The 22,987-nt window shown below is 37.1% G+C and overlaps 1 protein-coding gene across 1 annotated transcript in view; it reads right to left on the bottom strand.

The window, feature by feature from the left end:
• The window catches only part of CPO (carboxypeptidase O), a 32,083-nt gene extending 12,182 nt beyond the window's left edge, over nucleotides 1-19,901 (bottom strand). Inside the window, exons 1-3 of the mRNA XM_055290382.2 lie at nucleotides 19,713-19,901; nucleotides 8,101-8,197; nucleotides 2,258-2,359 (exon numbers count right to left, since the gene is read on the bottom strand). Of these exons, the coding sequence (XP_055146357.1) occupies nucleotides 2,258-2,359; nucleotides 8,101-8,197; nucleotides 19,713-19,780 (267 nt within the window). The 5' untranslated portion in view covers nucleotides 19,781-19,901. The remainder of the gene's footprint in view (nucleotides 1-2,257; nucleotides 2,360-8,100; nucleotides 8,198-19,712) is intronic.
• Between the last annotated feature and the right edge of the window lie 3,086 nt (nucleotides 19,902-22,987).

Below are 22,987 nucleotides of genomic sequence, written 5' to 3'. Positions count from 1 at the left end.
ATTTCAAATGGATTCAATTACACAAATTCCCCTTCCCCTCAGAGACTCCCTGACTCCCTGCCAGCCCAACCTTCTTTCCTTCTCCCCATTTGCTATTCTTGTACATCAGTGCAGCCTCACTCTAAGGAAGATTCCCCTCTTTCAGAGCAGTGGGTGGGTGGGAATTAATCTGCTAATTGTGGATTCTCTTTGGTGGAGAAGAGGCTGTTAACACTCCCAGGCTTGGAACAGTCACATCTGTTTTGGATTTGTAAATAGCCTAGACCAGGGCTATTTGTTGAAAACCATTGGGAGCTGAGGTGATGAAGGCCCCCTTCCTCTCTATGACAAACTTACAAAATGAGATAAATACATGGCTGGATCTATCATATTCAAGGAATCTTCTCCTTTTAGCCTCATCTATTTTTCAAATTGTCAGGACAATTCCTAATCCACCTCTTACCTTAATGATCTCTCTTTTTTTTTTTGAGACAGAGTCTCGCTCTGTCACCCAGGCTGGAGTGCTGTGGTGCGATCTTGGCTCACTGCAACCTCCACCTCCTGGGTTCAAGCAATTCTTCTGCCTCAGCCTCCCAAGTAGCTGGGACTACAGGCACATGCCACCACGCCCAGCTATTTTTTTTTATTTTTAGTAGAGACGGGGTTTTACCATCTTAGCTTGGATGGTCTCGATCTCCTGATCTCGTGACCCACCCGCCTCAGCCTCCCAAAGTGCTGGGATTACAGGCATGAGCCACCGCACCCGCCAATATCCTCTTATAATTAGCCTTTTTATGAGTACATGTATGCTACTTACATGTTTATCTTTATCAACTCTTTATTATGTGCAACTCTTTATTATGTTCTATTCTTTTTAATATGCCCTAGGCAGAGGATATTTAGATGTCTTTTTGGCTGCTTTAGCAGACTTGGATGGCCTATGGAAAATCAGGTAGGCAGGTGCCCCATGCTTAATATATCAACCAGTTGCTCACATAATCCCTGAGTAAATTCTATTTCAGAGCCAATAATTTTTTAAGAGTTGTAGTTAACTCTCAAATTTAGGGCTGTACTTTGTAAATTAACACACCTACACTAAGTAGTAAGAGGGCAGTAAACTAAGTAATGCTGATTCTTAATGCCATACTACTTTAGTAGTGGTTCTTAAAGAGTGGTTCTGGACCAATGGTATCAGCATCACCTAGGAACTTGTTAGAAATGCACTGTGGTATCGCTTCCCAGCCTTTTGGCTATGATCAAGTGTAAAAATGCACTCTGGTTCTGAAACTTGAGTGTGTAGCAGAATCACCTGGAAGAAGCCTTGTTAAAATAGACTGTTGGGCTCCAGCCTCCGAGGTTCTGACTTAGTAGACCTTTGTAGGGACCTGAGAGTGTGCATTTGTAACAAGCCCTCAGGTGGTGATGCTGCTGCTGCTGCTGCTAATGATGATGATGATTTAAGTGCTGCCCTTTGAAAACCACTTGTTTGGTGCAGAGATTGTCAACTCCGGCTACACATTAGGATCACCTAGAGAGTGTTCGAAGTATGCCTGGTCCCATCCTGAAACAATTGGGTCAAAATCTCTAACCAAATTAGGTGGGGCCTAGGCATAAGGATTATTGGCAGCTCCCAAGTGATTTTAATGTGCAGCCCGAATTGAAAATCACTGGTGCAGAACCAGGAGCCCGGGGTCCTGGCCCTGTGGAAAAATGGCTTTTTGGTCCCAAATACTTTTGGTCATGTTGCATGCAAAAGGGGTAGGAGATGCTGACATCTGTGCTGACATCTGGCTCTGTGGCCTTTCACAAGTCACCTCACTTCTCTGGATCTTTGTTCCCTTAATCATAAAAGGAAGAAGCTAAAAATGAAGATTATCTGTGGTTTTTAAACATTTTTCTTTTTTTAAAAAGAACACCCTAAAATTTAAAAATATAAACAAAATAACAACTTAAAATACAGATGAGAAGTGAACTAGCTCTGGTTGAAGCATGAGTGGACATTGTGCACTTCTGGGCCCTGCTGTTTTTCAGCCCTACCCCCATGGTTCCACTCAGTTCTCCCAAATTCTCTTCACTCCTGAACTTGATTTCACCCAGATAATTAAGGCAAGAGCATCTTTGAGTTTTGAACTTTAAGAACCCTGTTTGGGATGGAAAAAGCAAAGTGATTCTGCATAGCCTCTTTTCCACATTTTGGATTAGAGTCCCTGAATAGTAAACACATACCCTCAGACTGGATAATTCTCCCATTAAGGTAATTCTCAGCCTTCTCACTCACCTTCAGATAATACATGGGGTGGGTCTCATAGGTCACTCCTAGGAAATGCTGTGTCACCACTTCCTTGTACTTCTCACTGATCTCTCTCATCCACTGATAGATCTGAAACAGCAAGGGAGGCCTGTGGCTATCAGTAGGAAGATTGTTTGCATGCCTCTGATTAAGATAACTGCTTCTTTCACTGACACATTGAACTCTGTTATCTTTGCTCTAGATTGCAACAACTGTGTGGTAAAAGAAACAGAAAACTGAACCTCCCATCTTTCCCTTTCTTTAACAATCTATTCTGTCATCAAGTCTTAGGTTCCACTATTGCACTTTACAAATAAGTTATTAAGAATTAACAGTTTGAATAACCCACCAGTAACACTTCAGAAACATCGTATAACAGTACATCCTTCAATTGACCACCAGCCTTAGCTTTCATGTGGCACACAATCATGCCAGAAATTTCAGGTGAGGCTTATTATCTGATATCCCTTTACAGATCCCAGTGATATCTTTTGCTGATGTCCATGTGATATGGTTTGGCTGGGTCTCCACCCAAATCTCATCTTGAATTCTATAATCCCCACATGTCATGGGAGGGACCCTGTGGGAGGTAATCGAATCATGGGGGTGGGCTTTTCCCATGCTGTTCTCATGATAGTGAATAAGTCTCACAAGATCTGATGGATTTAGAAGGTGCTACCCCCAACCCTTTCACTCTGCACTTCTCCTTGCTGCCACCATGTGAAGAAGGACTTGTTTCCTCTTCCACCATGACTGTAAGTTTCCTGAGGCCTCCCAAGCCCTGCTGAACTGTGAGTCAATTAAATCTCTTTCCTTTATGAATTACCCAGTCTTGTGTATGTCTTCATAGCATTGTGAAAATGGACTACTACAGTATATTGGTATTAGTAGAGTAGGGTGCTTCTATAAGGATACCTGAAAATGTGGACAGGACTTTGGAACTGGGTAAAAGGCAGAAGTTGGAACAGTTTGAAGGGCCCAGTAGAAGAAAGGAAAATGTGGAAAAGTTTGGAACTTCCTAGAGACTTGTTGAATGGCTTTGACCAAAATACTGATAGTGATATGGACAATAAAGTCCAGGCTGAAGTGGTCTCAGATGGAGATGAGGAACTTGCTGAGAACTGAAGCAAAGGTGACTCTTGCTATGCTTTAGCAAAGAGACTGGAGGCATTTTGTCCCTGCCCTAGAGATCTGTGGAATTTTGAACTTCAGAGAGATAATTTAGGGTATCTGGAGGAAGAAATTTCTAAGGAGCAAAGCATTCAAGAGGTGACAGAGCATAAAGGTTTGGAAAATTTGCAGCCTGACAATGCAATAGAAAAGAAAAACTAATTTTCTGGGGAGAAATTCGAGCCTGCTGCAGAAATTTGCATAAGTAATGAGGAGTCGATTGTTAATCACCAAGACAATGGGAAAATGTCTCCAGGGCATGTGAGAGAACTTCATGGCAGCCCCTCCCATCACAGACCTCGAGGCATAGGAGGAAAAGTTGGTTTCATGGGCTGGATTCAGGGCCCCCCTGTTCTGTGCAGCATAGGAACTTGGTACTCTGTCCTAGCTGCTCCAGCCATGGCTAAATGGGGCCAAGGTACAGCTCAGGCCATGGCTTCAGAGGGTGAAAGCCCAAAGCCTTGGCAGCTTCCACATGGTGTTGAGCCTGCGGGTGCACAGAAGTCGATAACTGAGGTTTGGGGACCTCCACCTAGATTTCAGATGATGTATGTAAATGCCTGGATGTCCAGGCAGAAGTGTGCTGCAAAGGCAAAGCCCTCATTAAGAACCTCATGAAGAACTGCTAGGGCAGTTCAGAAAGGAAATGTGGGGTTGGAACTCCACATAAAGTCCCCACTGGGGCACTGCCTAGTAGAGCTGTGAGAAGAGGGTCACCATCCTCCAGACCCCAGAATGGTAGATCCACTGACAGCTTGCACTGTGCACCTGGAAAAACTGCAGACACTCAATGCCAGCCCATGAAAGCAGCCAGGAGTGGGGCTGTACCTTGCAAAGGCACAGGGACAGAATGTCCAAGGTTGTAGGAGCCCACCTCTTGCATCAGCATGACCTGGATGTGTGACATGGAGTCAAGGGAGATTATTTTGGAGCTTTAAGATTCAATTACTGCTCTATTGGATTTCGGACTTGCTTGGTGCCTGTGGGCCTTTTGTTTTGGCCAATTTTTTGCATTTGGAATGGGTGTATTTACCTAATGCCTGTACCCCCATTGTATCTAGGAAGTAACTAACTTGCTTTTGATTTTACAGGCTCATAGGTGGAAGGGGCTTGCCTCATCTCAGATGAGACTTTCAACTGTGGACTTTTGAGTTAATGCTGAAATGAGTTAAGAATTTGGGGGACTGTTGGGAAGGCATGATTGGTTTTGAAATGTGATGACATGAGATTTGGGAAGGGCCAGTGGTGGAATATATGGTTTGGTTGTGTCCCCTCTCAAAACTCATCATGAATTGTAGTTTCCATAGTCCCCATATGTCATGGGAGGAAGCTGATGGGAGGTAATTGAATCATGGGGTGGGAGACAAGTTTTCCTGAGCTGTTCTCATGATAGTGAATAAGTCTCAGGAGACCTGATGATTTTATAAATGGCAGCTCCCTTGCACACACTGTCTTGCCTGCTGCCATGTAAGACATATCTTTGCTCCTCCTTCACATTCCACCATGACTGTGAGGCCTCCCCAGCCATGTGGAACTATGAGTCCATTAAACCTCTTTTGTTTATAAATTGCCCAGTCTCAGGTATGTCCTTATAGCAGCATGAGAACGGACTAATACACCATGGTTCCAAGATTAGAGAAGACCTGAGTATGGCCTTCTCACGTGTTCTCAAGTGCCAACAGAAATTTCTGTATCAAGTCCTAAGCTAGTTGTTTTGATTCAATTGAGTAGACCTGAATAGTGGCTGATTTAATTACAAGTCTTATGTTGTGCTACAAAGAGTCTTATACCTTGGTCTGGAAGTCCATAACTTGGGGTTCCATAACAATGAATGCAATAAGAAAATTCACAAACATAAGACATATTCAGACAATCATCAGCATTTCACACCTCTTACAATCAATTTCTATATAGTTGATGTCTCCGACAACAACCAAGTTATAGTAAATAATAGTTAATTGGCCGGGCATGGTGGCTTACGGCTGTAATCCCAGCACTTTGGGAGGCCAAGGTGGGTGGATCAAGAGCTCAGGAGTTCAAGACCAACCTGGCCAAGATGGTGAAACCCTGTCTCTACTAAAAATACAAAAAAATTAGCTGGGCATAGTGGCGAGTGCCTGTAATCTCAGCTACTCAGGAGGCTGAGGCAGAGAATTGCTTGAACCCAGGAGGTGGAGATTGCAGTGAGCCGAGATGGCCCACTGCACTCCAGCCTGGGCAACAGAGCAAGACTCCGTCTCAAAAAAAAAAAAGTTAATTGAGGGATAACAAATATCCTATTTGATAATTGTTATATCTCAATTGACATTCATTTTAGCATGGGCTAGGTATAGATAAAATGTATTATAACAGTAGTAATACTTAAGTGAGGGTATTATCATTTCAGTCTATTCACTGAAAAGAATAACAGCTTACCACATGGGTAGTTGTGTTTATATCTGTGATGGGACTAGGTGAGATGCAGCTGCCTTAAGTCTTGAGAGAGCTACAAATAGCAGCCAGTAGCAGCAACAAATATGCTGTATTTATTGCTTGTTCAGTACGTAGTAGTAGTGTTTATTTCATTTACTCTCACAACAGTGCTACAAGATAGATACTACTATTTCTGTTTCACAGATGAGGAAGCTGAGGATTAAAAAGTTTAAGTGTCTTTGTGAAAGTCACACTGCCAGCAAGTGGTCAAGCCAGGTGTGAACACATCTCTGATACCAGGTCATAAAGTGTCCATGGACCATACTGGACCTTTTCAAAATTGTAGAACTTTCAGTACTTTGGGGTGACTGCTATATAAGAAAGTATAAATCTTTTCTTGTACTTGTTGAAAAAAAGTCTGGAAAATATGAATATATTCCCAAATGCTGAGAGAATAAATTGGTAAAGGTCATTTGAAGGCCAAATTGTGCATTTATAGAAAAATGTAGATGTGTGTATTCTTTGACCCAGCAACTCTATTTTTAGAAATTTATACCTCAAAAAAGATTTGCATAATGTCACATCCAAACACACACGTACATAAGCAGAAGCTAATTTTTCACTGTATCCAATTTTGGAAACCACCAAACTTATCTTAATAGCAATACAAATATTTCTTTTTTTGGGGGGGAGGCTACAATTCAGTTTATTCTCATATAAATTGTAAAACATTAAATAATATTCTGACCTTTCCAGTTTTACTGTACAGCGATTACAGAGGGTGTAGTTTTAAGGTATAATTTACGTGGTCTTGTCTATTTATACTTAAAAAGTACATGCAAGATAATTTTTTTTTGGTTCCATCCCTTTTTTTAAAAAATTATACTTTAAGTTCTAGGATACATGTGCACAACATGCAGGTTTGTTACATAGGTATACATGTGCCATGTTTGCTTCACCCATCAACTTGTCATTTGCATTAGGTATTTCTCCTAATGCTATACCTCCCCCAGACCTCCACCCCGCAACTGGCCCCAGTGTATGATGTTCCCCTCCCTGTGACCATGTGTTCTGACTATTCAACTCCCACTTATGAGTGAGAACATGCGGTGTTTGGTTTTCTGTCCATGTGATAGTATGCTTAGAATGATGGCTTCCAGCTTCATCCATGTCCCTGCAAAGGACATGAACTCATCTTTTTTATGGCTGCATAGTATTCCATGGTGTATATGTGCCACATTTTCTTAATCCAATCTATCATTGATGGACATTTGGGTTGGTTCCAAGTCTGCTATTGTGAATAGTGCCACAATAAACATATGTGTGCATGTGTCTTTATCATAGAATGATTTATAATCCTTTGGGTATATGCCCAGTAATGGGATTGCTGGGTCAAATAGTATTTCTAGTTCTAGATCCTTGAGGAATCACCACACTGTCTTCCACAATGGTTGAACTAATTTACACTCCTACCAACAGTGTAAAAGTGTCCCTATTTCTCCACATCCTGTCCAACATCTGTTGTTTTCTGACTTTTTAATGATCGCCATTCTAACTGACATGAGATGGTATCTCATTGTGGTTTTGATTTGCATTTCTCTGATGACCAGTGATGATGAGCATTTTTGCATATGTCTGTTGGCTTCATAAATGTCTTCTTTTGAGAAGTGTCTGTTCATATCCTTTGCCCACTTTTGATGGGGTTGTTTGTTTTTTCTTGTAAATTTGTTTAAGTTCTTTGTAGATTCTGGATATTAGCACTTTGTCAAATGGATAGATTATAAAAATTTTAAAAAAGTTTTCCCCTCTTAAGAACTACTGCATGTGTCCTGTAAATCCTAAAATAAATACATTTTCAGCTGAATATGATTCAATCAGAAGGCTTCTCCACCTCACACCCATATAAACAGCAATGCTGCTCAGCTTAAACTTGCTAAGAACTTGACAAACAAAAATAAGAGTTAATTCTGGTTCATGTTCACAGGAGCAAAACTGGCTCACTGGGATGTTCTTGTCCATTTTCTTTTTGTTATTAATTTTTTAAAATTTCATATCACCAGCTTTTACAGCTTCAGTGGTGGTGGCGGGTGGGGAGATGTTCAGGAATCCCTTGAACTCAATGTATCGGCAGATCTTAATACCACATTTTCAGCCTCTCTAATGCATGGATATTAATAGTGAACCATTCTTTGCCCATCCTAAAGCAGGTTGTGACAACCACCAATCTCCTGCCATGTGTCCTTCCTTACCTCTCCCATGGGATGGTATATGTTATAGGAATACGTCTCCAGGCTCCGTGGACTCACTGACTTGTCCACAATCTCTTGTCTGTGTTGGGCTAAGGATCTGCAAAGGGAAGAAAGTAGGAGGAAAAGCAGTGATGAAACTGGGATATCCTGAGGGTTGGCGGGTTGTTGAAAAAGGTAGTAGAATCAGCGTGCACAGGATTTGGAGGACAAAGGCCTGTGTTGGAGTCTTTGGCTCTGTGACTTACTAATTGTGAGACCTTGGACAGCCATTGAGCCACTCAGAGCTGAAGTTTCTTCATCTGTAGAGTGAGAACAATTATTCCAACCTTGCAGGGAGGCTAGGATAATTCAATAAAATGTTGTAGATAAAAATACTTTAAAATTTGTATATGAAATAATAACTAAGATTTATTGAAGTGAAACTTATGAGACATGCACTGTTCTAAGTAATTTAAATCTAATTTACTTCTCTTTAAAACTCTGAGATAGGTACTCTTATTATTTCCATTTCAGAGATGAAGAAACTGAATCACAGGGAAAGTGTTATTAGGGATTTAAACCCTGACAGTCTGACTGAAGACCTTGCAATATTAACCACTGTACTCCATATAATGGTGATAACTAATCTTTTTTTTGCAATGGTTTATCTTTTTAAAAATAAACTTTATTATTTATCACACTTTTAGGTTCACATAAAAATTAAGCAGAAAATGCGGATAGTTTCCATTTACCAGCTATTCTCACACATGCAAAATCTTCCCCACTATAGACATCCCACACCACAGTGGTACATTGGTTAGAATCAATGAACTTACTTTGACACATCATTATCACCCAGAGTCCATTGTTTATATTAGGGCTCACTCTTCGTACATTGAATGGATTCTGACAAATGTTTGGTGACACATATTTACCATTATAGTATAATACTAAATTGTTTTGTTTTGTTTTTGAAACAAGGTCTTATTTTGTCACCCAAGCTGGACTGCAATGGTATGATTATAGCTCACTGCAGCCTTGGGCTCTGGGCTCAGAATATCCTCCTACCTCAGCCTCTCAATTAATTGGCACTACAGGTCCAAGTCACTACACTCCGTTAATTTTTAATTTTTGTAGAGACAAGATCTCACTGTATTGCTCAGGCTGGTCTCAAACTCCCAGCCTCAAGCAATCCTCCTGCCTCAGCCTCCCAAAGTGCTGGGATTATAAGTGTGAGTCACTGAGCCAGGCACAAAATAGTTTTAATGCCTTAGAAATCCTCTGTATTCTTCCAATTTATCCCTCCCTTTCTCTAACCCCTGGCAACTACGGCTCTGTTTACTTCCCCATAGTTTTGTCTTTTCAGAATGTAACATAGTTGGACTCATACAGTATGCAGCCTTTTCAGGTTGACTTCTCTCATGGAAGAGTATGCATTTAAGTTTCCTCCATGTCTTGTCATGGCTTAATAAGCCAATTTCTTTATTAGTGCTGTGTAATATTCCATTGTCTGGATATACCACAGTTTATTTACCCTTACTCATCTACTGAACCACACCTTGGTTGTTTCCAAGATATGGCAATTATAAATAAAGCTGCTATAATCATCCCTGTACAAGTTTTTAATGTTGATATGTTTTCAATTCATTTGGATAAATACTAAAGAGTGCAATAGTTGGATAATATGGTAAGAGTTTGTTTAGTTTTGTAAGAAATTGCCAAAGTGTCTTCCAAAGTGGATGTACCATTTTGAATTCTCACCAGCAACGAATGAGAGGTCCTGTTGCTCCACATCCTTGTCAGCATTTAGTGTTGTCAGTGTTTTGGATTTTGGCCATTCTAATAGGTGTGAGGTATTATCTTCTTGTTTTATTAACAAGTATTATTATCTTGTTTTAATTTGTGATACCCTAGTGACATATGATGTGGAATATCTTTTTTATGTTTACTTGGTATCTCTATATTTTCTTTGGTGAGGTGTCTGTTCAAGTCTTTTGCCAATTTTTTAATCAAGTTATTCCTTTTCTTGTTGTTGAGTTTTAAGATTTATTTATATATTTTGGATAACAGTCCTTTATCTGATGTGTGTTTTGCAAATATACTCTGTAAGTTTGTGGGTTGTCTTTTTGTTTCCTAACATTGTCTTTTGCAAAGTAGAAGTTTCCAATTTTAATGAAATCTAGCTTATCAATTCTTACTTTCATGGATTGTGCCATGTGTGTTGTATCTAAAAACTCATCACCATACCCAAAGTCATCTAGGTTTTCTCTTATGTTATCTTCTAGAGTTTTATAGTTTTGCATTTTCTATTCAGGTCTATGATACATTTTGAGTTAATATTTGTGAAGGTGCAAGGTCTATGTCTAGATTCACTTATTTTGCATTTGGATGTCTAGTTGTTCCGGCACTATTTGCTCAAAAGATTTTGTTCCTTTGTCAAAGATCTTTTGACTATATTTATGTAGGTTTATTTATGGGATCCCTGTTTTCTCCCTTTATTTGTTAATTTTGTTGCCAATAACACCTGTCTTGATTACTGTAGCTTTATATTAAGTCTTGAGGTGGGGTACTGTCAGTCCTTTGACTTTGTCCTTCTCTTTCAATATTGAGTTGAATATTTTGGTTCTTTCACTTTTCCATAAAAACTTTAGAATCAGTTTGTCAATAACCACAAAATAACTTGCTATCAAGTTGGGAAGAACTGACATCTTAACAATATTCAGTCTTCCTGTCTATGAACATGGGCTTTCCATTTATTTAGTTCTTCTTTGATCTCTTTCATTAGAGTTTTTTGTTTTCCTCATATAGATCTCATACAAATTTTGTTAGAATTATACCTAAGTATTTTATTTTGAGGGGTGCTAATGTAAATGGTAACTTCTTTTTAATTTCATATTTTACTTGTCCATTGATGTTACATAGGAAATCAATTGACTTTCTAATATTAACTTTGTATCCTGCAACTTTGCTGTAATTGCTTATTCCAGGAGACTTTTTTGTTGTTGATTCTTTCTGATTTCTACATTGATAATCATGTCATCTTCAAAGACATATTATTTCTTTCTTCCCTATCTGTACACTTTTTATTTTATTTTCTTGTCTTATTACATTAGCTAGGACTTTCAATATAATGTCGAAAAAGAGTGCTGAGAGGGAACATCCTTGCCTTGACCTTAGTAGGAAAGCTTCTAGTTTCTCATCATTAAGTATAATGTTAACTGTAGATTTTTTGGAAATGTTGTTTATCAAGTTGAGGAAGTTCCCTACTACCTTTTTAATCACAAATGGGTGTTAGATTTTGTCAAATGCTTTTTCTACATCTATTTATATAATCATGTTATGTTTCTTCTTCAGCCTGTGGGTAGAACAGATAGTATTAATTGATTTTTGAATGTTGAACCAGCTTTGCATACCTGGGACAAATTCCACTTGGTTGTGGTGTCTAATTCTTTTTATACATTGTCAAATTTGATTTGCTACTATTTCATTGAAGATTTTTCTATGTGTGTTCATGAGAGATCTTGGTCTGTAATTTTCTTTTCTTTTAATTCTTTGATTTTGACACTAAGATAATACTGATCTCATAAAATGAGTTAGGAAGCATTCTCTCTGCTTCTATTTCTAGAAGAGATTGCAGAGAATTGGTATAATTTCTTCCTTAAATATTTGGCAGAATTCACCAGTGAACCTATCTTGGCCTGGTGCTTTCTGCTTTAAAATATTATTAACTCTCTTTTTTTAATTAAAAAAATTTTTGTTTAATATTTATTTATTTATTTATTTATTTATTTTGAGTCAGAGTTTTGCTCTTGTTGCCCAGGCTGGGGTGCAATAGCGTGATCTGGCTCACCGCAACCTCTGCCTCCCAGGTTCAAGTAATCCTCCTGCCTCAGCCTCTTGAGTAGCTGGGATTACAGGCATGCACCACCATGCCTGGCTAATTAACTATCTATTCAATTTTTTAATAGATATGGGCTTATTCCAAATGTCTATGTTTATTTTTTAACAATCAGCTTAATAAAGCTACGCAGTGCCTCCTCTTTGCCAGATATTCTTTTCACACCTGACAGAAACATTCATGCACAGTATATAATTTTATTCTCACTACAGCTCTGTAAATTGTTATTCTCCATATGTTACAAATGAGGAAACTGAGACCAAGAGAAATTAGGTAATTTGCAAAGAGTCACAGAGCTAGTAAGTCATACAGGTAATATTCTATCTCTAAGCTGCACAAATATTTGTTGAATGATTTAGTTTCCTAGTTTAAATGCCCTATGTAAGCAAGAAATGGGGTTATATTTTTATTGTCAGGGCATATTAAGCGGTAATTCATTTACCCAGCAAATATGTGCAGAATGACTACTATGTTAATGGCATTGGAGTATGAACTTTTGGAGCTGCTGAGGTACAAACTTTTGTATAATGATACTGAGTTGCAATGAAGTGTGTTAGAGATCTAATTAGATAACATTTCTGTGACTTTTACCTATTCTTCTACATTTTCTTGAGCATTCAAAAAATGCTCAAAATAGTATTGTATCTTCTTTCTCTAAGTCTTCATTTCTTTATTTGTAAAATGGGAATAATAATAGTACCTTCCCAAAGGATTTTTATGAGGATTAAATAAGATAATCTGTGTTTAACAATAAGCACAATTTCTGACATATAGTCAGTTCCTAGTAAGTGTTAAAATACAATTCAAAACAAAGCAAAAGCCCTATTTTGCTGCATAATATTAAAAATAAAAATTGTACAAAGAATAATTTAGCCATCCAACTAGTATTATCCTCAAACAATGCCAAACTACAAAATGTTTTGATAGAATTAATTAAAATGTAAGTTCCAGTCATATCTATGTAAGTCCTAATTTTATTTTTTTTCTGGTTCACTTAGCATCATGTACCACATTAAGCTGCTCGAATGGAAATCAATTTCTCCACACAATTCCACTACTTTAAACTTAGAGTTAGACTTATTATTATTAATTGTTAGTAATATTAATAATAATTTAAACTTAACAGAAGCTCTTTGTCCTCAAAATTAAAAATGTTTTATTACATTGTTGAATGAAGTTTGTCCTATTAGCTTGTCCAAATGAAAAGACAATCTCAATGTCTTCATGAGATAGGATTGTCTAAATAATTGGTTAAAACAATAAATATGAATTTTAAAAGAAGATTAAAAGAAATAAATGTTATTTACATTGTAATAGTTGAGAAACGATCATCTTCTTCATGTTATTCACAAATCTATTTCTAATATTTAGCATTCATTTGATTTTTTAATAAACAAGGGTGCTTCCGAGTGAGAAATTCTAATATAAAAATATATACTGGTGCAAGTAATATGTTGAGGCTGATTGCTTTACAAAAGATGATCATTTTGTAAAGAAAATACATGTATTTTCTGGTGTATTTAAAATTCATAAAAATTCATTTTATTTTATTATTATACTTTAGGTTTTAGGGTACATGTGCACAATGTGCAGGTTTGTTACATATGTATCCATGTGCCATGTTGGTGTGCTGCACCCATTAACTCGTCATTTAGCATTAGGTATATCTCCTAATGCTCTCCCTCCCCCCTCTCCCCACCCCACGACAGTCCCCAGAGTGTGATGTTCCCCTTCCTGTGTCCATGAGTTCTCATTGTTCAATTCCCACCTATGAGTGAGAACATGCAGTGTTTTTTTTTTGTCCTTGCGATAGTTTACTGAGAATGATGTTTTCCAGTTTCATCCATGTCCCTACAAAGGACATGAACTCATCATTTTTTATGGCTGCATAGTATTCCATGGTGTATATGTGCCACATTTTCTTAATCCAGTCTATCGTTGTTGGACATTTGGGTTGGTTCCAAGTCTTTGCTATTGTGAATAGTGCCGCAATAAACATACGTGTGCATGTGTCTTTATAGCAGCATGATTTATAATCCTTTGGGTATATATCCAGTAATGGGATGGCTGGGTCAAATGGTATTTCTAGTTCTAGATCCCTGAGGAATCGTCACACTGAATTCCAGAATGGTTGAACTAGTTTACAGTCCCACCAACAGTGCAAAAGTGTTCCTATTTCTCCACATCCTCTCCAGCACCTGTTGTTTCCTGACTTTTGAATGATGGCCATTCTAACTGGTGTGAGATGGTATCTCATTGTGGTTTTGATTTGCATTTCTCTGATGGCCAGTGATGATGAGCATTTTTTCATGTGTTTTTTGGCTGCATAAATGTCTTCTTTTGAGAAGTGTCTGCTCATGTCCTTTGCCCACTTTTTGATGGGGTTGTTTGTTTTTTTCTTGTAAATTTGTTTGAGTTCATTGTAGATTCTGGCTATTAGCCCTTTGTCAGATGAGTAGGTTTCAAAAATGTTCTCCCATTCTGTAGGTTGCCTGTTCACTCTGATGGTAGTTTCTTTTGCTGTGCAGAAGCTTTTTAGTTTAATTAGATCCCATTTGTCAATTTTGGCTTTTGTTGCCATTGCTTTTGGTGTTTTAGACATGAAGTCCTTGCCCATGCCTATGTCCTGAATGGTATTGCCTAGGTTTTCTTCTAGGGTTTTTATGGTTTTAGGTCTAACATGTAAGTCTTTAATCCATCTTGAATTAATTTTTGTATAAGGTGTAAGGAAGGGATCCAGTTTCAGCTTTCTACATATGGCTAGCCAGTTTTCCCAGCACCATTTATTAAATAGGGAATCCTTTCCCCATTTCTTGTTTTTGTCAGGTTTGTCAAAGATCAGATAGTTGTAGACATGCGGCATTATTTCTGAGGGCTCTGTTCTGTTCTATTGATCTATGTCTCTGTTGTGGTACCAGTACCATGCTGTTTTGGTTACTGTAGCCTTGTAGTATAGTTTGAAGTCAGGTAGTGTGATGCCTCCAGCTTTGTTCTTTTGGCTTAGGATTGACTTGGCGATGCAGGCTCTTTTTTGGTTCCATATGAACTTTAAAGTAGTTTTTTCCAATTCTGTGAAGAAAGTCATTGGTAGCTTGATGGGGATGGCATTGAGTCTATAAATTACCTTGGGCAGTATGGCCATTTTCATGACATTGATCCTTAAAAATTCATTCTTAACATACATTTTCAGGAGCACATTTCATGTCTTTATAAACTAATCAGCAAATATGTATATTTTATACTAACAATAGTTAATGCTTACTGAGCACTATATGCTAGGCACTGGTCAAAGCACTTTACATTATTATCTTATTTAAGTCACTCAACAACCCAGTGGGTATATACTCTTACTACTCTATGCAAAAGTAGTAATAGGTAGTAGTAATTGAAAAGAAGATTTATTTCTTGCAGAATTAAAAATCTACTTAAGACAATAAGACATAAACACATCAAAAGCAAAATAACTTAGTCATTAAATAACAAGGCATGAGGTATGATAAGCTAGTGCCTGATTAAATACCAATTAAATGGTGCACAGCCTGTGTTAATATCAGGAAACGGAGAATTCCAAACTCAAGCATAGCCAATAATAACAACCAATATTTTACTAGCAATTATGTATGCTAGAAACTGTTCTAAAAACTTGATATCTATATCATGTCTGTCCATCTATCTGTTTATTATCTATCTATCTACCTATCTATCTATCATCATCTATCTATCTATCTTCATTTGATCGTAACAATAATTCTTAAGGTAAATACCATTATCCCAGTTTTTTTTTTTTTTTCCTGAAGACTTTGTTACGTAGGCTTAACTATTCTTTTATTACATCCTAGAAAGAACAGATGAAGTATTCATTAGTCCACTTTTAAGGGCTAAAAAATCGTCCAAATTTTCTACCTCTGATTGGGACTATAAAGAGAATAAAAATAAGTATTATAAAGTCACTGGAAAATCATTTTAACCCTTTCTCAGAATGGAAAGAGGAGAGGGAATGAAGCAAATGAAGAGGATATTCTTTTAACTCCCCCCAACCCCCCACTCCCTGTCTCTCATTCCTCACACTGGCTGTTTGGCCCATCCTGTCCTCCCAGGAAATGAGATTATTGACAATGCTTCCCCAACAGTATTGAGAACACAGAAGCTGGCTCTTCTTCCTTCCTTCACATAGTTTAGCAAATGTTTGGGTTTTTCCTTATCACAGTTATCTACTCAGTGGTCTAGGAAAGGGAGTACACTAAAAAGTGGGGTTTGCACCTGGTGAATTCCTGTTTCAGTTGGGCTGGGATTCCCTGGCAATGCCATAACACTGAGGGGAATAAATTAAATAAAGATAACCCAACACCCTCAGGCATTTGCCTTACTCTTGGCTACAGTGTCTACAAAATGTGTGAGTCTGTTACTTCCTAAACCCAGCATTGAACAACTGGGTCCATTTCATATGCAAAAAAAGTGAATGGTCTGGGATTTAAGTGAAAGCCCCTGATATTAAAAATGCTTATCACTTGTATATGAAACTGAAACACAATACGTAAACCTCAGAAACTCGAATACTTTGTTCAAATGAATGCTTAAACCATATACTTAAAAAAGGCTATTCTCTGTTTCTAGGCAATTTCTTGGGTGATGCATAATACATGTAGAGAAGGGAGGAAAAAGCTGGCTAATCTCCCAAATTATCACCAGTCTCATCTCACTGATCAAATGAAAAGATTATTGTACTTTGTGTATTCTTTTTGAACAGGAATTCATAAAATGTTTAATAGAGAAAATGATCCTTTGGGGTACATTATTAATAAAGTCTGCAGATCAAAGATGATGGTCTGATAGCATTTTGACTGGAATGTATAAAGAGGCAAAAAATCCTAATGAATATTGAGGCAAATTTTGTATTTTAAATACTTGGTGAATAAATAGTTATATGAATATTTCATGATAGTTCTGTATTTTCAAACTTTATTTTTCTGCTTACAAAATTAACATATGCCTAACATGGAAAATATACAAAGTATGGAGAGGTAAAAAAGGGGGAGAAAAATAGAAAAGAGAAGGAAGAATTATCAATAATTCCACCTCCCTGAGTTAACTACTACTGATATTTTGGCATATTTCCTTCCAGACTTTTATCTGTGCATATTTATTTTTCTTAAATGCAGTGCAGATTATATCTATATATAATTTCGTATTCATTTCTTTGTATTCTGTATTCTACCAAAGACGTTTCCTTAAACCAATGAAAACTCTAATGGTTGCACACTATTTGACAGTAAGAATATGTTACATAGTATCATTTATTTAAACAGTTTCTTCTATGCCGCATATTAAAGCTATGTCCCTTTTTGTTTTTATACTATTGTAAATAATTCTAGAGATAATACCTTATTGTGTAAATCTTTGTTCTTATCTTCTATTGTTTCCTTGAGCTACATTCCAGAAAGAAGAATTAGTAGATCAAAGAGGATGAACATTTTCAAGCCATTTGATTGATACTGCTAAATCCCAAATGATTATACAGAGTTACACTTTTTCAGGATGTATGCAATGTATAACATATGGGAGATTACCTCCCTAAATGCTCAAGAGAAATATTACAAAGCTTGTAATCTTTATTAATTTTAAATTTTCCAGACTATTATCACATGTAGTGAATAAAGATTATCAAAAATTGCAGCTAACATGTTTTGAGTTGGCGAGAGTTACATAAAAGTGACCATTATTTTTTATATCAATAACTAATAATTTAAATAAAAACGGCCAATAAAGACAAGCACAGTCAAGTGCAGTCATGAGGAACCGTCCGATGGAAGCTGCCTCATCTGAGTCCCACTGCCTGAGCCTAGTCACTTCAATAATTTAACCCGGGCTTGGAATCTAATTTTTTAAATCAAAGTTTTATGTCACATTCATTGTACGATATTTGCAAAATGAATAATAGTTGAGGGAAGGGAAAAAATATCACCAACCAAAGATAACAATTACCATTTTAGTACATATTTTTATTTTATTTTTTAAAGTACTCCATTAGATTTATATACAGCCTTTTTCCTTGAGCATAAAAGATACATTTTCCTATGCCATTAAAAAGTTTTATACTTATTTTTCTATTGTATGAATAATAGCCCATTGTCCTATATCACATATCAGCATTTACATAACCTAACATAGACATTCAAGTTGTTTCCAAATATTAGAATATATATGTTATAAATAAAGTTGTATCCCAGAGCTGCATAAAACTCTTTCAGACTTTAGTTTATTTCCTCAGTATAGATGTCCAGAGGCAGGAACACTAGGCCAAAAGATTTATGTTTAAGGCTCTTGATATTTTTAAGCAGCATAATTTTTTTTGTATTTCCTGTAAAATATGTAAGAGTCTTCATTTCCAATTTATGGATGAGGAATTTCAGAAAGGAAAATAAATGCCTTATGTATATGAAACCAAGTAAACTAATGGAAAAATGAGAAAGAAATATTCAAACAGGTTTTTGATATTACAGAGATCCTGGACTCTGTAAGTATCTGAAATTGAACTGTCTATAAAGATAAGTAACAAGCTGAGGTCACACAATTATTGTGGGACAAAAATTGGAGTGGGTTTCTATGTTATGTGAGAGCAAGTTCATTGCAAGATTTCTTTAACCATGAAGCAAAAGAGGAAATACCAATTATAACCACATATACTTCATGAGATATGCTAAATGAGCAAAATAATGATTTGTGTATGAACAAGGGAAAAACACCCTTTATATGGAAAGTATACACACACACATACACACACACAGATTTCAATAGAATGTATTTAGAGAAATTATGATTCATTAAGAATAGGAGGAGACCACAGAAATGGGCAAATGACATTAATGGGCAATTTATAAAATGATAAAATTAGTAATAATATTCTTATAAATCAACAAAATACAAAGGAAGTCAATAATGTGTATTTTTTACTTGTCAATTTGCCAAACACTTAAAAAGTGCTTTCATACACTGTTATTGGAAGTGTAGACTGGTGTAATCTTTCTAGAGGGTAATTGGGCAATGTGTAGCAAGATCCTTACATTTTCCTCAGTTACTGACCCAGTGATTCCACTTCTTAGAGAAATAATCAAAGATTTGCAAAAAGCAAAAAAAATTATGTAGCTGGTTGCTCATCATGGCATTATTTGTAAAAATGAAAGAGCAGGAATTGACTAAATGACAGAATATTATTAGCAATTTCAACTATGTTTTAAGTAAATTGCTAATGCCATAGGAAAATTTCTGTAATACAATTTAACTGAAATATTTCAGAAATAGTGCTGCATACATAATCAGGTAGCTATCTGAAAACATTAATAGTACTTATCTCTAGGTGAAATTATTTGGTCATTTTAACATTTTTCTTAATAATTAGGATAATGTGATTTACCAATTGAGATACTATGAAAATGAGGGATATAGAATTTGTATTACAATTTTTTTTCCAATCACAAAACATGACATGTCTATTGGTATATCTCATGCATTGTGTTAGGAAATGTTTGCTAGATATGTATTTACTTATTCAAGGATTATTAGAGGATTATGATTATTCAGTGATTAATTTCAGTGGTCTTTATTATTCTCGTCTCATGGTGGTATATATGAGTAGTAAGGAAGGAGAAGCCAGCTGCATTGGTCTTAAAAAAAAAAAACATTCAATTTAGACAATCTAAATCATAATAATCAGTCCCTCTTTCCACTTTCCACTCACCTATCATATCCCAGCCCTCCAGGAACCAGCATCCCCAAAAGATAAAGGGTTCCAAGCAGAGGCTTCATTCTGCCACAGAGTAAGTTAGAAAATTCTGGGCCTCTCTGGCAGTGGATCAAGTGTCCTTGAGAATGAGTGCATCAAGACTGTGGCTCCCACAATCAAGATGAGATAAGTCAGTTAGTGGATGTCTCAGCAGAAAGAGACTCGGGCAATTGCTTTATTAACTCTCTCATGTCCTCAAACACGTTTTCCAATGGGGGAAATGCTGTACCATTTGATATTTCATTTCTTCTCTAAAACCAAATTTACGTGAGCTCTCAACTTCACCAGATCCTGAAATAAAATTCCTTCCTATGTAAAGTCACCTCGGAGTATTTCTAGGAACCCCCATCACTCGTACTCAGGAGGAATCATTCCTGCTCTTCCCCTCACACAGGTTGGATGGGAATAGTAGGCTTGTCTTTCTGAATCATGAGCCTGTTCATGAGACCAGAAAGAACACTCTGCTCTGGTCAAAATGAACTTGGTCGTTACTCAGAATCTCCACTTCCTCCTTCAATCTAAGGCTTTGATTGGGCTCAAATGCCTTCTCTTTTTCTGATGAACCACATCACCAGCTTCTTAAACAAAACCAGATCTCTTCAAATCTGAGCAGTGAAGACAGTTTCAGTTCTTTCCCATGTGGATTTTACCCCACACCCCTCTTACATAAAGGACTCTGTCAGATACTCCACCATGCTTTCAGACATAGCCAAGTTATGCTTGAGTCTCATTGACCAGTAAAATTAAAGACTCACGTTAAGACCACTGCTAATAGTCTAACTGAGCAAGGCAAACTTTAGTGCAGAGCAGGTAGAGTATTTAAATGGAGTCCTTGGCATTTAGGAACCCAGTTTAAATCTTCTGTCCTGTATATTCATGTATTCATTCTACAAAAATCTCATGAGTCCCACTGTATACCAGATACCATGCTAGATACTTAAGATACAAGGGTGAACAAGGCAGAGTCCCTTCTTTTATGGAACTCACAGTAGAGTTGAGAGAAAAATAAACAATTATACAAACAAATGTTACAGTTTCAAGTAAAGAGAATGCAGTTAAAAAAATAGAGGAGATAAGCACTTCCATGCTGTCTCCAGGCATGCCATCCACCCAGTCCCTCCATATGTTTAGCAACCCAGAGGCTCTCCAAACTGTTTCCTTGTGTTTTTATGAAGACTTCATTACATGGGTATGGTTGATGATATCATTGGTCATTGGTGATTAAATAAATCTCCAGTCCCTCTTTCCTCCCCAGAGATGGAAGGGGATTACTGGAAGTTCCAACTTTCTAATCACATGGCTGATTCTCCTGGCAACCAGCCACCATCCTTAGAAACTTTCCAAAAGTTACCTGTTCACTTAAACTTAGACATAGTCAAAAGGGATGTCAAGAATAACAAAAATGGCCGTTTCACCTTTATTGATCTTATCACTGAGGAAATTCCAAGGGTTTTAGGAGCTCTGTGTCAGGAACCAGGGACAAAGACAAAATATGTATTTCCTATTGTATCACAATATCACGATGGTGTTTAGAGCCACCGGGCTAGAGGAGTCCATCTAGGGTGTGGGTATAGACAGAGAAAGACAAAGACTGAGACCTGGGCTGACCTAACATTTAGAGGACTTGGTAGAAGAGAAGAATCCAACGAGGGAATTGTGAAGAACAGCCAGTGAGGTAGTTAAAAAATGGGTGACTATTGTGTCCCAGAAGCCAAATGAGGAAAGCATTAAAAACAAACAAACAAAAAAAAAACGGGAGTTACCCACTGGTCAAACGAGGACGAAGAACTAACCAATCATAACCAGTGGGATAGAGGCTCCTGGAGACCTTGAAAAGAGCAATTTCAGTAGATACGTGGTGGGGACAAACGCCTGCCTGGAGCTGGTTAAAGAAGGAAAGGGAAGTGAGAAAGTGGAGGCGGTGAGTACAGAAAACTCAGCATAGCTTGCCTACGATAATGGCACCTTAAAGAAAACTGCATTGTTAGCATTTTGCATCCTTCCCTCGGGATATAGTTAATTCAAAAATCCTGAATTTGAATTTTGCTGTTCAGAATGAGGGGTAAAATGCAACACCCATGCCACTCTCTTCCTCACCCAAGTGAGGGGACTGGCAGGAACCTTGGTAGTACTAATTTTGGAGCAAGGGTTCTAATGGTGCTGTCAGTTCCACAGAAAGAGAGGGGGACCTGGAAGTTAAGGGTGTCTTCTTTCCATTCTTGCTAATTGGAATGGGCTGAGATGGATTCATGGCAGAGGGATATGGGTAGTCTAAATAAAAAGAAAGACTACAAAAGGCTTCCCCCGCTACCAATATGTAGTTCCATACAGTTATTCTGAAACAAAAGAATATAAGTTTAAAAACACATAAAAATGCAGTCAAATAATACATACAAATTGTTATTAAAAACCTGCAAATAATTTTTTAAATGTGTTATGAGGACATTTGGTATTACTACACAGGATTTTCTTAACTGTCACTGATAATTGGATTTTCCTCAATCCCCACGTCCAATTTCCCTGTAATATGTGGTCTCCTGCCAACCCCCCTGGCCAAAGATTATCTTTCTGTGACCTTATGGAATGCAAGCAGTAACCCAGGGAACTCAGGGCCAATGAAGTGGAACCATGGGCTCCTCGCTAACAAGGGTGAATTATTATCACATCTTTCCTGGTGATTAGATTATTTCTTATCTTTGTGTTTTATAGCTTTCTAGTTAGTTATCTCCACACAATTTATTCACAATAATAGTGTTTTATTATTGCTGTTTTATAGTTCCTATAACAGTAAAATTTATTCTCAACTCTATTATTACAATATTCAACTACTAATGGAATTCTTATTTTTATTTGATTGTGTTTTAAAGCCATAACAATAAAATTTACTCCCAAAAATATTACTGCAAGTTTTATGCTCTTTAAACTACTTGATAGAATGCCTGCAAACACATGTGGTCCTTTAAGCCACATGAGAGAAAGCCTGCCAACACATGAACATTGTTCTAGGGGAAAAAAAGGGGGGAAATTGGTTTCAATTATGGTGAAACTTGCGTTCTTTGATAGAGTAAGTAATGGGATGAAAGAAATGAAAGGACCTTAGAGATAGCTGATTTCAAAGAGAATTATATTCTAATTGCTAGAATTATTTGTTTAAAAAATCAACCTCTTTTTATTACCTGCCAAGCCCTACACATTTCCACCAACTTCATCCTCCAAAATAATGTGCTCTC

The sequence above is a fragment of the Symphalangus syndactylus genome, chromosome 8 (genome assembly GCF_028878055.3).
Source record: "Symphalangus syndactylus isolate Jambi chromosome 8, NHGRI_mSymSyn1-v2.1_pri, whole genome shotgun sequence".
NCBI lineage: Eukaryota > Metazoa > Chordata > Mammalia > Primates > Hylobatidae > Symphalangus > Symphalangus syndactylus.
This window is presented reverse-complemented; position numbering and strand designations above follow the sequence as displayed.